The sequence below is a fragment of the Chenopodium quinoa genome, unplaced genomic scaffold (assembly GCF_001683475.1).
Source record: "Chenopodium quinoa cultivar QQ74 unplaced genomic scaffold, ASM168347v1, whole genome shotgun sequence".
NCBI lineage: Eukaryota > Viridiplantae > Streptophyta > Magnoliopsida > Caryophyllales > Amaranthaceae > Chenopodium > Chenopodium quinoa.
The window spans coordinates 2,304,030-2,320,383 of NW_018744311.1; the positions used below are offsets into that span (position 1 = coordinate 2,304,030).

The 16,354-nt window shown below is 34.3% G+C and overlaps 1 protein-coding gene across 3 annotated transcripts; it reads right to left on the bottom strand.

The window, feature by feature from the left end:
• Positions 1 to 875: 875 nt before the first annotated feature.
• Positions 876 to 11,009, bottom strand: LOC110696083 (probable protein phosphatase 2C 76). 3 transcript variants are annotated; one of them, XM_021873362.1, is made up of 10 exons: positions 10,475 to 11,009; positions 9,788 to 10,104; positions 8,323 to 8,450; positions 6,517 to 6,615; positions 5,972 to 6,130; positions 5,128 to 5,214; positions 3,227 to 3,318; positions 2,348 to 2,422; positions 1,278 to 1,562; positions 876 to 1,247 (listed from the first exon to the last, which is right to left on the bottom strand). In XM_021873362.1, the coding sequence occupies exons 2-10, from the start codon at positions 10,054 to 10,056 to the stop codon at positions 1,101 to 1,103; spliced, it is 1,341 nt and encodes a 446-aa protein (XP_021729054.1). In that variant the 5' UTR covers positions 10,057 to 10,104; positions 10,475 to 11,009; the 3' UTR covers positions 876 to 1,100. The 3 variants fall into 3 exon arrangements, with proteins under 3 accessions (XP_021729054.1, XP_021729052.1, XP_021729051.1); XM_021873360.1 differs by having other exon boundaries at positions 876 to 1,562; positions 10,712 to 11,009; XM_021873359.1 differs by having other exon boundaries at positions 876 to 1,562.
• Positions 11,010 to 16,354: the final 5,345 nt, after the last annotated feature.

The window sequence follows — 16,354 nt, forward strand, 5'->3', positions numbered from 1 at the left end:
TAACCCGAAAATGACCTGTCTTGAAAATGACCCGACCTGATTATAATCCGCAAATTATTGACTTGAACCGAACCCGACTTAAACCCGAGAATGACCCGACCTGATTCTAACCCGCAAATTATTGACTTGAACCGAACCCGAGAATTACCCTTACCCGTTTTAACGCGTGAAAACCCAAATTAAACCCTACCTATTGTTCACCGACCCAAATGTAACCCGACGTGTTATTAATACGACCTAAACCCAACCCAAACCCGATAAGAAGTATGACCCGACGTGATCCGATTCAAGCATGACCCAACCCAAACCCGACCCGCGTAGGTTATGGAAATAATTTGACCCGAGTTTACCCGACCCAAACCTGACCCGTTTACCCGAATTGACAGCTCTAATAACGAGTAAGGGCATGTTCTCATTGACTGAACTCAACTGAACTGAACTGAATTGAGCTGAGCTGAACTGAATTGAACTGAAATGAATATTTTATAAGAGAAGAAAATTAGGAGCTGAGCTGAACTGAACTGAGCTGAACTAAACTGAATTTCAACGTAAGAGAACAGGCCCTAAGCTTTACAAACGTGCAGTATTCGTGCTTTCACCTTTTGAATTTGAATATGTAATCACATTTTAGAAAACAGGATGTTTATACAAGTAAAATGCTACCCAACTTCCTCATTTTGAACGTATACAATTTTTTTTATGTCCTTCAAAACTTTCGTAATATATAATTCTCTCTATTTTATCATTAAAAAAAATATCTACCATGAATTTTATACCCATGCAATATTTTTGATTGCTTCATCCCAATAAACCCATTAAATATATGTCATTGTTCATAAAACCTGTTACCAAACGTAAAAAATAAAAGGAACAGATAGTAGTTATGGAGGAATTTGCATTTACTTGGGATAATAACAAAGGAGCACATTGTCTGAGAAATGATTTTTTTTTTTTTAAATACTTTTTGAAATCAAGTGCTTGAACTCCTTTGAAGGTACTTTTTTAACAGTGTCTTCATTCTTGTGAGAGAATAATTTAAAACGTAACATTTAAATTATAACACATAATATTCTCATATAAGATGTGTTCTGTCATTGTTCTTAGCTTCTTTGACCAGGCTCCTGTCCAACCTCGGCTTCTTTACTCTTATCTTGTTGATCAACTTCTTTCATCTGTTCATCTTGGAGATCCATGTCATTGTTCTGGTCTTGTTGGAGTACCATGTCATTGTTCTGGTCTTGTTGGAGCGCCATGTCATTGTTCTGGTCTTGTTGGAGTTCCAAGATACTATTCTGATTTTGTTGGAGCTCAACATTGTTGTGATCCTCTTGGCGCTCGGGTACATGGCTCAATTCTTGTTGAGGCTCAGGTTGCGCACTTGTGTCTTGATGGAGCTCAAGTGACTTCTGCTGCTCGAACTGGGGCCTACCTGCATTGTCATGGTGGAACCTTACCACAATGCAGGTGATATTGTCAGCACTACCACGGTTGAAAGCAGTCTCAGTTAATTTCCTAGCAGCCGCTTCGGGTTCTTCCTCTGCCCAAGCAATCGAAACAGCATCCTGATCACACAGCAAGCACAAACACTTTAGTTAATTGGTAGAAAACTTTGAATACAATCTGATGCAACAAAATACAGAACACTGCATAAGTGAGCTAATGGCCAACAACAATACAAATAAATAGCAGAAATATGGCCCATACAATATATAGGCCATGTTTGGTAAATGACTTTTTGATGGCTTTTTGGTTAGCTTTTAGCTTTTTTATGTGGTCAAACAGCCAAAATATGTGTTTGGTAATTGGCTTTTTAGTCAGCAACAAAGCTGGCTTTTAAGCCAAAATGAAAAAGCTGCTTTGAGTAGTAGTTTTTTTTTTTTTTTTTTTTGACTTGTTGGCCCACAAATTATCTAATAAACAGCCAACAAGCAACAAATAATTTACCAAACACTTTTATAAACAGTCAGCTTAAACGGTCAATTTCAAAAGTCATTATAAACATCCAAACATTCCAGCAGGTCAAACAAGCCAAGTGAACCAGCCAACCCACAACCGCCATTTGCCAAACAAGGCCATAAAGTATCCTCTTCAAGGTATAAACTAAAATCACTAAAAGAACCAATACTATAAAAACACTGTATTACTCTTTTACGTAGAAGAGTCTGCTCAAATTGAACACATTTAACATCATATAATTAAAAGTACCTGGCCTTAATTTTTTTATAATAAAAATAAAAATAATAATAAATAAATAAATAAAAAATAAAAAATAAAAACCTTAATTTCTTTTAGAATATAAACCAGAAAATCAGCATGTAGCAGATTAATTGTCAAGAACAGAGCATACCTCATTTGGGACAACATCCCAAAGGCCATCACTGGCAAGCACAAGTAATTCAAGTTCTTCATTGATCTCTTGTTCCTGAGACAGTAAACTAATCATTAATGACTATTCAATGTAAACCCTCTATACTACTACACCCACAAAGAAAAACATCACAAATTACACTCTTTTACTCAAAGGAACACAAACACACATAATTCGAAGATTAAGGATAGTTGACAATCAACGTTATTAGAAGTCTGAACACCTTCAAAAGAATGAAATCAACAGGGGACGCCTTTACATCAGTTACATCCATGAATTAACAGTCCTAAACCAACAAAAGGATGAGAGCCCAATCCATCAGAAGATTAATACAAATAAATTACCCAAAATGCCAATTCAATCTAATTAGGGGAAAAAAAAAAAAGAGAGAGAGAGAGAGAGAATCACATTTAAAAAAGATGGAAAACATTGTGAGGAAGATGGATTACCACAGATATTAGATAGGAAGATATCCCGTGTAAAGGCTAAAAGAAGCTAACTGATACCTCCATGACTTCATCATGACCTTACACCAAAGTTCGGGTCTAACCAAAAGTTTGCTAAATTAAAAAATTAAAAGAATTAAGACACAACAGAGATGACTACATTATAAAGAAACATTGCATAGGGTAAAGTTTGGGTCTAACCAAAAGTTTGCTACATTAATAAATCAAAATAATTAAGACACAACAGAGAATACATTATAAAGACACATTTATCTGAACCTCGATATCATTGTTCATAAAAATAATATGTACCCTACTCGAGAAAGAAAATTTGAAGATTACACTAACCATTCTGTACGATCAATGGATGATATTCAAACCTAAAATAGTTGTCAGGTCTTAATGTTTTTACCTGAATTTCAGGTTCTGCCACAACAAATTGTTTTAACATGCGATTGCCAAAAGCACGAGACATGGCTAATACACCTCCAACTCTCCAAGTCCCTGGAAAAGGCAATGTAAGGTTAAATGATGTACAGATAATGACAATTAACATTTACAGTTGAAGCATTAGGACATGCTTGACAACACTTCAAAAAAGAATTGTAAAAGATTGGATCACACATGCTGTCTATACAGACTCGGATCCGCACAAGTTTCGAAAATTAAACTAGTTTACAAATTTGAACTCATTTTAGTAAGATAGATCTTTTTGTAAAGGTGGAGCTAAGTATAGCTCACAATAAGCCAACATTGTGGATAATCTTGCTTCCATTAAGCACAAGAAGAATCACACATAGAAAAAGTTGCAACACAAATTTACAACTGCATAATTAACAAATATCAAAGCAATAATCAAATATCAGCGCCACCCAACACAAGTATATATCTAATCAAGGTACAGGATAACTCATCTCTCAGATTGTTACATGTTTCACAAATTCCCCATTAATCTCTCTCTTTTTTCAACTAGTATAAGTCCCAAAAATACCACATACCAGAAACACGACAACACAGAATGCCTAATCACTCAACTTATCAGTCAATTTTAGTGGAGTCCAAATTTCACCATCCATTGGCATTTGGGTTATACTAGACTAAATTAGCACTTGTTGATGAAACTGCGGTTCTAATTTCTTGAGCAGATAAACACTCATTGCATAGCACTAATGGTTGGCTGGAAATACCGTCTTATAGCAAAGTGGGCACTAAGGCTGCAGATATCCACCTCCTCCCATAAGGAGCTAAAACCTCTTTAAAGGCATCGACATGATATCAGCAAAAGAAAAAGGCAGCCAAATGGCAGATAATCAGTAAGCAACTCACCTGAAGGATCAATTTCCAATTTTCATACTGCCAATTGCAAGGCTGAATAAAAACTATCAGAAGCCAACTGCTAATATAATGACGCTAGTGTAAGTTCAGAAGTTACCACTCAGCCAAAATAACTATGAATTAAGAGTCTAAGTAGTTCAAGGGTAAGTGGCAACTCACCAAAAATATAAATTGCAAAAACAAACAATTACCTTCCTCACACGATCACAGCAGAAAGTCCACATAGGCCTATACAAAATATTATAATGGATACTTTCTTTTGGAAACCACTCCAAACCGTTCTCCCTTGGGATAATTTTGTGGTTCAATATTGTATCATTTTTTTTTTCCTCAAAAAAAAAAATGATACAATATTGAACCACAAAATTATCCAAGGGAGAATTTGAGAAAGGTCATCATGATTCGGAAATTTGAGAAAACAACTACCACAGGGGTCAACAAGACAACCTATCTAATACTCTGTTACATCCCTTATCTCCATTCTTTCTACAGGGCAAGGTATCTGATATTCTGATGTATCTACAGCTTAGCAACTGCAGAAGTCTCCAGGAAACCAACCAACACTAATCGATCTTCAGTATCACAAGATATGCAAACATAACAAACCTTCATAATCTTCCCAAAAGGTCATTACAAGGAATAAGAGACAAACTTCATAACTGGTACACAGGACATCTACAACTCTAGAAAGAGAGAAAATTTAAAAAAAAAAAAAAAAAAAAAAAAAAAAACTCGCAGACAATCATGCCCAAGAAAGAAGCTATGCACCTAGCAGATAGCACAAAGCAGCAGCATTTCTTGAGAACACACCAATCTAGAAAAGACATTCTCTTATATGATAGATGTCTCTTTGAGCAGCCTCCCCAAAAAGATTGGTCATCAGGCAATAATTTTACAAGGATAAAAGAAATCTGTAGAGAACTAACACAATGAAAGAAAAAGCTATTACTGAAGTCCTCTGATGAATGTTGATCTCACCTGCCCACATTACAACACCACCTGCACTCTCTATTCTCTTCCGCTCATCAAGTCTGTTTGGCTTGTGATCTTCAGAAAGGGCTATTGCTGTTCAGATAAGTGACGTAAAATATCAAGGACCTTCAAATCCATTCAACATAGGCAAAAGACGAGAAATTAACAGTAAAACATTTATGTTGCACAAACATGCGTCGCATATAATCATATAACGAATTAAGGATGTATCCTGTATATCAACCCAGCTTATAATCATTTTTTAGGGAGCTAACAAATTAAAACATCAGTAATGTTTTGCTAAATGAGCAAGAACTTATTTTGCTTTGCGTGGTCACTCCATTAATATCCACATGAAAGTATATTCTAATTTTTGAGCACTCTCCTTTATCAAAAAAAAGTCACTTTCAACAACACCTTTAAGTCAAAAGGTCTAAGAATAACAAATCATAATGGAGCTTCTCTTTTGTTTCATCAGAAAACTCTTCACTATTTTTGGGTTATCCCTGCCAGCATTATTTCTAACATTTAGTTGAGCTGGTTAAGAGGTTAATCCTAATAGCCATCTCCAGTATATTAAGAATAATTAAATCCCAAACGTCCTCTTCAGTAAACCAAGATACAGTTTAATTACTGTCTTTCAGTTTTCATAATTACTGGGGATTCTTCAAGAAACATGACCTCCACCTCATACTGAACAATGACAGATAAATCATCAATAATTTTCATTAATAAGCAATAGGATTTGGATTTTTTTTTTTTTATAAATTACACCATACAAGAATACACACTGATAACTACTTCAATGTATTCCACAAATTTTAGCAAAACAAATATTCACACATTTAACCTTTTCCAGCCTTTGATATTACTGTGCGTGAATCTCCAACATTAGCAACATAAAGATGGTTTTCAACAAGTACTGCTGTTGAAGCTGTGGACCCATCGTCCCTGAATGTATCCTTTTCAGAATCCAAGAACTCCGCATCAGTTTTCTTGTATGTTTCACCTGAGGCATTGACCACTTATCAGATAACAAACAGGATATAATTTCACAAAAGCAGAGCACAATCTGTTTTTTATTCAAAACTATTTTTTTTTTTATTTTAAAAAGACGGGACAAGAATATATTCTATGAAGTAACTTCTTATGTTCATTAAAATTGAAATTAAATATTTTTGTACATTTTGAGCCTCTGTATTATATGTCAAGAATTATATTACACATTGGCACATGAACAAAGTACACAATAACCAATCAAGTTAAGTGGCCTTCTTAACAGTTGAAAGATACAGAAGTTAATTAAACATGCAATCATATGTTCATAGAAATAATGCAGCCACGTGAGCATCAATTAACATTCAACACACAACAGCCAGCAAAATAGGAACGTACTTATAGCCACTTTAGTGTCCTCAATAAATTTTGGATGTTTCATGAGATTCTCAAAGAGATAATCCTTTAAGTACTCAGCTGCACGAGAACCACCATGACCTACACAACATATAAATTTTGTTAACTATAGATTTAATAGTAAATTTTCAATTTTTCACTTTCCTAATGTTCATATTCTTGGTACTAGCACAACAAGTAAAAAAATCACTCATAATAGGCATATAGTTAGAGATAATTATAATTGAATAAATTCCTGTCATGTACTAAATCAGCTAAAATGCACAGCATTCCTACAATATTGTGCAAGTTAATAAGAACATGGCAGCACATAAAAATTATGAATAGTTTGACCTGAGTACAGGAGCTGCCAAATTAATAGATATTACGATGCAACTTTTACAAACAATTGTAAAAAATAAGGCCAAGCGAAAAAATATTTCTATTTCAGTACACACACACCATTATGCTTATCACATCATAAATAACAAAGCAAATAAAGCTATTCCATGTTGAACCATATACCACAGAAAAAAACAATCTATAGTATGATCCAATGCTTTTTACTTAATTTGCTTTTCCCCCTTCTCTCAGGTTCACTTTCCTCAAGTTGGAATTCCAACAATCTATCCTCCCTCATCTGGAAACTTTTATTCTCTCCTCATATGCAACTTGTTGTAAGCTCCAGCATATATCACCTTAAAGCAGGCCAAATTGCCAAGCAGAACCACAGACATACAGTAACAAAACTCTGTCAAGAAAGCAGCAACTCCACATCTCATGGGTCTAATATTGGATCTCACAGCCATAGCTGCAGGAATTGACTAGAGGGGAAATCTAGACTAAGGCAGACTACTTCCTATTTAAAGCATTACTTCCTATTTAAAGCATTACTTTCTAACATAAGAAAGTTCCAAATCTGATGCAACCTTTTAAGTTTATAAATTGTCTATATCTCTCTCATATCACATGGGTCCTCTTTTTTCTTACTCTCTATCCCTCTCATCTCCAAAAACTGACTAGAAATTCATATTTTTAAAGTGATAAATCAAAAACAAAATGGAGGAAGATTACATTTAGACATACCATTTAGCATCTCATCTACTCATGATGAAAAATAAAACAAAAGTTCCAACTTTGTAGCAACTACATTATGTATATAAGCTTTTAAGAGCTCAACGATGTCAATATGCGCAATGAATTGCAGGAATGCATCTATATTTGCTTCACAAAATGGCCTTTACATCACTAAAAAGTCTTGACCGTACAAAATCCTACCGCTACACTCTTTAGCTAATTCAATTAACAGCAGTAACTACATTATCTCTTTTGATCACATGTTAATAACCTTCAGCAGATCTACCAGCTAACTTAATGAGACTCTAGAATAAGAGCTTTCTCTTTCATCTCAAGGTAATGAAAACGTTAGCAATCTTAGCATTTATTGATTGAACTCTCCTATTTATCAGAGATCCAACTTAAAGTCCACATTAACTTCGTGCAAAGTATAAAGATGGAGAGAGAGAGGAGGGAAGATATGCCCTATACTAAGATTACTAACAGGACACAAAATACAGCTCCAATGTCAAAGAAATTTAAGGTGATAAAAGCTAATCAGTACAGCAGAATGCGGCAATCAAATTCACTTACTGCAAAAGAAAGATACCTAACCACAAGAAAGATAAGAGAGAATGAGGGTTAAAAGGGAAATGTGCAAGATGCATCTAAATATGCACATTAACAAGGTTCAAATTCTTCAAAAACAGAATACTAACAAGCGAGCTGCAAGTCAAGTAAATAAAATCTGACCATCAAAAATTCCGAAGAGGCACACAGTTTTCCCATTCTTTTTAGACATTTTGACATCAAAAAAATCTTCCATGCTAGCTCTCTTTCCCCGGAAACTTGAATATCCACAGCTTAACTTTCCATCTTCACTGTCACACAAGAAGAAAATCAAGAAGTGCAATGCCACTTAATAGCAGAAATGAATGGTTTATTTATTCAAAATGTAATTCTATAGCAGAAAGATCAAAAATTAACACATTAAGACATAAAATTGGCACATCAAAGTTCTATTGTCAATTAAGCTTTGGAGAAAGAGAACAAATTAAAAATCGAGACCAATTTAATCTACATAAATGCCACAATAATTTTTATTATTCTTTTTAAAGATATCTATGTAGTCATGCAGAGTTGGACAGCCTTTTTCTAATGGCTCATCCAATGCAACACTGCTTATAATCATGAAAGGATGGGAACAAACACCTAATTGTGCAGAGTAAATGATAACATCAGGGGGCGAAAAAGTTACCTAAACAGGAAAACACACAGTTATAGAGGTCCAGGCCTTTCAATTGCCAATTTCTAAGTGAGGTCAAGCTTTCAAGCCTGTACCCACTTACTTGGATGCTATGCCAAATACAAACTTTAATGTTATTCTCTGCAGAATGTGTGCCAAAGAAGTGCTCTTTCTTTTCAACACTATGAAATACCTCTTAAAATAACAAGTAAAACCCCTTACACAAGGAAAACATCAGAAAAAATGGTACCATTGTCTCATGATAATTTAATATTGTTTTGGGGTAGCTTTTAAAAGTGAATACAAATGGGTAACTTGCAAAAAATTGTAATTAAGAAGAGGATTTGTCCATTGTTAACCAAAATAAGGGTTGTGCTACGTTCATTCAACCCAAGTATGATGTGAAACCTTAATTCAAAGCAATGAAAGCACTACTAACAAGATCAGCTATAATTTGGGAACATTTCAAGTAGCAAATAGGTGACTAAATTTGTTGAGGCAAACCAAGGAGCCATTAATATTTTTTATAAAAAAAAAAAGGCATAAATTTGACATGACACAAACAATAGGATGCTATAAAGTTCAATGAAAGCCATGTTTGGTAGTAACCACTAACCAGTAGAAACTGGTGACATAAACTTGCTAAGCCAATAACATTTAATACAAAATACTATAGTTAGGAAACATCAATCCTGAAGTCGATCAGGCATTCAAACATTCTCTTTTCAGCCCTTGGAAGAGCATTGGAAAAAATATATGTTGCACCTAGGTTATAATAATATTAACAATAATTAGCAATGACAGAGATTCGAATTTAACAGATACAGACATTAACTTGACTTTCTCAACAATCCTTTGCCATCATAAACAATAATTTACACTGATACTTGTAATATGCTGCCGTCATTAAGTTCTAGGCAATCAAGTTCCTACATGGAAAGGATAAAATTCTTGAATAAATCTGATATTCACCTTTTGCATCCACCACTAGCATAGCCACCATTCTCCCCTTTCTCTGGCAAGACACCCACTACGGAACCCCGATTTTGCATAGAACTAGTATCAACCATCATTTTTCCACTTGCCCTGAACCTTCTAATCTCACAACTCAAGGAATACGAGGGACTACGTTTGTCATGCAAAGCTCGTCCCGTGATTCCTAGCCATACACTTCCTCTGGATTGAACCCCGATGCACCCGACTTGAATTATAACATTTCTTAAAGAACTGCTGCATATCATCTAATTCTACCAAACTGGCCTAACTTTCTCTGGCAATAACCAAAACATCTGCATAATTGCATCAACATAATACTTAATATGAGTTACAATTCTATTATTCCCAAAAAAAAAAAAAGCAAAAGTTATCTAAGCTAAACTGAAACAACATCCAAATTTCAAGCTGAAAAACTTTTGCCACTTCACTTGATCATCATACTATCTGTGCAAACATGATTTCAGGCTGTAATCAACATATTACACTTTCTTTATAACTCAACTAATCAAAAACATCCAATTCTTACTTAAACTAATCATATGACATCAAATAATCACTTCGAAACAATACGAAACCTCGGAAATCCAAACAAACATAATCAAATAACAAAACCTCAAGCTGAAATCAAACAAAACACAAAAATTAAGTGCAAAATGAACTTACATTAACACGACGTTACTCCTTGGGCAATCAGCAACACAACTTCCAAATAAACAATATAATCGAATCAAATTGATACGAAAAATCACAATTCCAAACAATAATTACAGATCCGCCAAACAATTTCCCCAAATTTTAATCAAATAATTGTGATAGTAACCCAAAATTCAATCAATCGTCAAAAAAACAATCAAAAAACGAAGAAAAAACAAATAAAATCGAATCTATAGCAGAAAATACCGATCTACGTCTGCGATTATGGATAAAATTAATCGGTGAGGTAAAATTTGATCAGAATCAAGAGGAATCTAATGTAAAGGAAGGAAAGGCAAAATTCCTTTAAGAAGGCTTTGAATTTCCTCTCTCTAGAAAATGATAGAGAGAGAATCTGGATTGTGGAACCCTAGAGAGAGAAAGAGAAAAGGGTGATCTGGGAGCGTGATGAAATTTGCAGTTTTTGAGAGAGTGAGTGAGGAATGGAGGAGATAGAGAGAGAAACTGACAGATTAAGAGAGAGAAAGAGAAGGAAAAAAGGGAAAGTTTTTAAGTGTGAATTTTTGGCAAAGAAGAAGAGTGACACCGTGGCATTATTCATGCATCTACTGTTAACAGCTTTGATTGGGAAGGATCAACGGATGATAGATGGATTGATAGGGTGCATCATGGCCTCATGGGCTCATATCCCCATTTTGCATTTCTATCCGAATTCTATCGTGCCCGTGCAGTGCAATTGCATAATATATATAGCTGTCAATTCAAGTAAACGTGTCGGGTAATAGTGGATTGGGTCAACTCGTGTTGAATCAATTCATATTAATTCCATAATCTATGCGGGTCGGATTTGGGTTGGATCATGCTTGAGTCGAGTCACGTCGGGTCATATTTCTTCTCGGGTTTGGGTCGAGTTTAGGTAGGGTTAATAACAGGTCAGGTTACATTCGAGTCGGGTGAATAATAGGTCGGGTTTAATTCGAATTTTCACGGGTTAGGGTAATTTCGGGTTCGGTTCAAGTCAATAATTTGTGAGTTAGAATCAGGTCAGGTCATTCTCGAGTTTAAGTCGGATTCAAGTCAATAATTTGCATATTATAATCAGGTCGGGTCATTTTCAAGTCGGGTCATTCTCGGGTTCAAGTCGGGTTCGGTTCAAATCAATAATTTGCGGGTTATAATCAGGTTGGGTCATTTCCAAGTCGGGTCATTCTCGGATTCAAGTCGGGTTATGTTCAAGTCAATAATTTACAGGTTACAATCAGGTCGGGTCATTTCCAAGTCAGATCATATTTAGGTTCAACTAACTATAAATAGATAATTATCATTTTTATCAAGCTAATAATTATTTCCTTTGACTATAATATATATGACAATATACTATAGTCTATAATTTAGGAAGATAATTATCTCCTTTGACCATACAACAAATATGTACTATATTTAACTCTTAAATTTGAGGAGGATGCTCCTTTCTTTTGCTGGCCTGAATAGACTTGGTTTCCCAAAACAAAATGCTTTGATCAACAATAATAAGGTGGTCTAAATTGCATTAAAGGTGATTTGAAGTCGGGTTAGGAACAGGTCTGGTTGAATTCAGGTCAGGCTAGTAACAAGTTGAGTTAAATTCGAATTTTGACGGGCTAAAACGAATTTGGATCAATTTCGGTTAAAGTTGGGTTCGATGCAAGTTAGTTAAATTGGTAGTTGTAAACCGGTAAATTGATGCAAGTTGTAAACGGTAAATTGGTCGTTTAAAAGCAAATTGAATGGTTCCACACACCCAATTGGACTCTCAGAGGGTATTAGGGACTATGGTAAACATTTCGGCAATTTTTTTTCGGGCGAAAAAAAAGTCAAAAAATTCAAAAATTGAAGGTTAATATCCACACTTTATGAGAAATTTTAGAGGTTTCGGGACCTGGTGTCGAAAAGTCTTGAAATTCTATGGGATACATCTCGGGGTCATATAATGTCGTTTGGAACCATATATGATCATTATTTGTTGTCATAAATGTTTGTTGTCGGCTTGACTTAATGAAATCGGTGTAAATTGTAAACCGGTAAATTGGTCGTTTAAAAGCAAATTGGATGGTTCCACCCACCCAATTGGACTACCGGAGGGTATTAGGGACCATGATAAACATCTCGGCAATTTTTATTTTCGGGCAATTTTTATTTTATAAAATACATCTCAGGGTCTTATAATGTCGTTTGGAACCACATATGATCATTATATATTGTCATAAATGTTCGTAGTAGGCTTGAGTTAATGAAATTTGTGCAAGTTGTAAACCGGTAATTAAATTGGTCGTTTAATGGAAAATTAGATGGTTTCACCAACCCAATTGGACTCACGAAGGGTATTAGGGAGCATGGTAAACATTTCGACAATTTTTATTTCTGGGCGAAAAAAAAAAGTCAAAAAATTCCAAAATTAAAATATCCACGTTTTTTTAGAAATTTTGGAGGTTTCAGAGCCCGGTGTCCAAAAGTCTTGAAATTTTAGGGGATACATCTCGGGGTCATATAATGCTGTTTGGAACCATATATGATCATTATTTGTTGTCATAAATGTTCGTGGTAGGCTTGAGTTAATGAAATCGGTGCAAGTTGTAAACCGGTAAATTGGTCGTCGTTTAAAGGCGAATTGGATGGTTCCACCCACCTAATGGGACTTCTGGACGGTATAAGGGACCATGATAAATATTTTGGCCATTTTTATTTTCGAGCGAAAAGAAAGTCAAAATTTTCAAAATTGAAGGCTAATATCCACGCTTTTTCAGAAATTTTGGAGGATTCTGGGCCCAGTGTCGAAAAGTATTGAAATTCTAGGGGATACATCTCGGGGTCATTTTATGTCGTTTGGAACCATATATGATCATTATTTATTGTCATAAATGTTCGTGGTAGGCTTGATTTAATGAAATCGATGCAAGTTATAAATTGGTAAATAGGCGGTTTAAAGGCAAATTGGATAGCACCACCCACCCAATTGGACTTCGGAAGGGTATTAGGGACCATGGCAAACATTTCGACAATTATTATTTCCGGGCGAAAAAAATTCTAAAAATTCCAAAATTAGAGGCTAATATCCACGTTTTTTGAGAAATTCTGGAGATTTCGGGGTCCGGTATCGAAAAGCCTTGAGATTATAGAGAATTCATCTCGGGGTCATATAATGTCGTTTGGAACCATATATGATCACTATTTGTTGTCATGAATGTTCGTGGTAGGCTTGATTTGATGAAATCGGTGCAAATTGTAAACCGGTAAATTTGTCGTTTAAAGGCAAATTGGATGGTTCCACCCACCCAATTGGACTACCGGAGGGTATCAGGGACCATGGTAAACATTTCGGCAATTTTTTATTTTCTGGAGAAAAAAAAATCAAAAATTTCCAAAATTGAAGGCTAAGATCCATGCTTTTTGAAAAATTTTGGAGTTTTTGAGGCCCGGTGTCGAAAAACATTGAAATTTTAGGGGATACATCTCGGGGTCATATAATGCCGTTTGGAACCATTTATGATCATTATATGTTGTCATAAACGTTCATGGTAGGCTTAAGTTAATGAAATCCGTGCAAGTTGCAAACCGGTAATTAAATTGGTCGTTTAAAGGCAAATTGGATGGCTCCACCAACCAATTGGACTCACGGAGGGTATTAGGGACCATGGTAAACATTTCGGCAATTTTTATTTCCGGGCGAAAAAAGTCAAAAAAAATTCCAAAATTGAAGACTAATATCCACAACTCTTACCGGTGTCGGGTTTGGGACGGTAAGAGTGGATCGGATCAACTCGGGTCGGGTCAATTCGAATTAATTCCATAACCTATGCGGGTCGGGTTTGGGTTGGGTCGGGTCATGCTTGAGTTGGGCCACGTCGGGTCATACTTCTTTAACCTTTTGTTATGATTTAGAATTTTCATGTATAACCAAAAGATCTTTCTCTTCTTAAATTAACGCACAACATTATTTTCTTTTGCACGTTTAATTTGATATATCTTGTGATGTTGAAAGAAAAAAGAAAAAAAAACAAAGGTATAAATAATACCTCATATAAAATCAAGGCTTCACGCCTTCACAACTCAGTATAAAAATTAAAAAAAAAAATTGTGTTGAATGAGTAAATAAGATATATATATAATTCTTTCCTAAAAAAAAAAAGATATATATAATTCAATCTTATACTTAGGATATCTATATTGAAGGGAAAAAGAATTTATAACTTTATACTAAAGGTGAATTTTGGGATGAAACATGTCATCTTAGATTTTTTTTTTTTTTTTTTTTTTTTTTGGGGGGGGGGTGTGTGTGTCAAATATTAACTTCTATACTTGTCATCAAATTTCTTCCATGTTATCAAATTTCTTCCATATATGTTCTACCATTCCTGCAAATATATATTTTCATATCTTTCTTAGCATTTTGATTGGGTATTAGAGTAGTATTTTTCTACAAAGTATAAGACTAATTTAAATAAAACTATTCTCTTTTTTTCTTTTTTTTTTTCTTTTCTAACTATATGTATATGTTGTACTTTTTTTTTAATTTCAAGAATAAATCCATAATTTTCGATAAAAAGTAAATTAATGAAGTTGTAAGGATGTATACTTTTATTAATATTGCACCTCAATTTGTAAATATAATACAAATATGCAATCCTAAATAATTAATCAAATGATACATTTATACAAACTATTAGGGGTGTTCATAAATCGGTCCGGACCAAAAAAAATGGATCAGACCACCCTGGACCGAACCCGAACCGAATTAATCGGTCCGGTCTTCGGGTCTTGAAATTCATTTTTCCGGTCTTCGGTCTGGTCCAAAACCCTATAAAAACCGGTTTTGGACCGGACTGATTTTTTATTAAAAATATGTGTAAAACCTTAAATAATGGTTAAAATTATCCTTAATAAGCTTATTAAACTTTAACTTTATAAGTTTTTTTGCACTATACATACAAAAAAGACGTAAAAATGACATTACAATACAGTTTTTCCAATACTTTGTTTGTGTTTTCCTTAACTTTATTAAAAATTTAGTATTCTTTTTTAAAAAATTCTTAAATCGGTCCAAAACGGCCCGGTCCGGGTTTTGGACCAATTCTTTCGGTCCGGTTCGGGCTCGGTCCTAACTTAATCGGTCCGGTCTTCGGTTCTTAAAATTCTAATTTTCAATCTTCGGTCCGATCTTGGACTGATGAACAACCCTTGGTATATTTTTGTTTAATATTATAGGAATATCATATAATAAAAATACCCATTGTCCATTGACTATAATTATAACAATAGTAATAATAAAACAAAAAATAAATTATCCACCTTTCACTAAAAATGAAACAAATAATCAATTAAATTAGCTATGTGCCTATCTGGGAATAAAAGTATATCGCATGGGTTTTGACCTTGATTTTATTGTTATGATGCATTGTATATAATGAAATTATTTTATTATGTTCAGTAATGTAATTCATATTTTTAAATTAATTATTGTAGTTTAACTAAACGTTGTAATTCGTAAAAAAAATTTGTAAAAATCGTGCATTACACAAGACTTATACTAGTAATAAGTGTAAGTGACAAATGAATGGTAACTCATGTATAGTCGGAGAACAAAAAAATACTAAAACTTGCTAACACTAAGGGCCTGATCTGACTTATTTAACTAAATAGAGCTGAAATGAATATTTTATGAGAGAAGGAAATTATTAAGAATTGAATTGAACTGAACTGATTGGAGCCGAACTGAATTAAACTAAAATTAAGATGGAGAGAACAAGCTATTAGTTGGATACATTTTAGCCAATATTACAACCCCATTACTTTGATCTTGTGATTCAAACTATTTGAAGTAGGGAGTAGGGTACGTATGAGGATACCCTCATC

Bases quoted from the DNA above. Each gene is read 5' to 3' on its own strand.
- LOC110696083 (XM_021873360.1), bottom strand. From the start codon at position 10,056: ATGATATGCAGCAGTTCTTTAAGAAATGTTATAATTCAAGTCGGGTGC. The intron at 5,215-5,971 runs GTTAAATGTGTG...TTATCTGAACAG, and splicing joins AATATCAAAGGCTGGAAAAG to CAATAGCCCTTTCTGAAGAT. The intron at 2,423-3,226 runs GTAAAAACATTA...TTACTGTCTCAG, and splicing joins TGGCAGAACCTGAAATTCAG to GAACAAGAGATCAATGAAGA.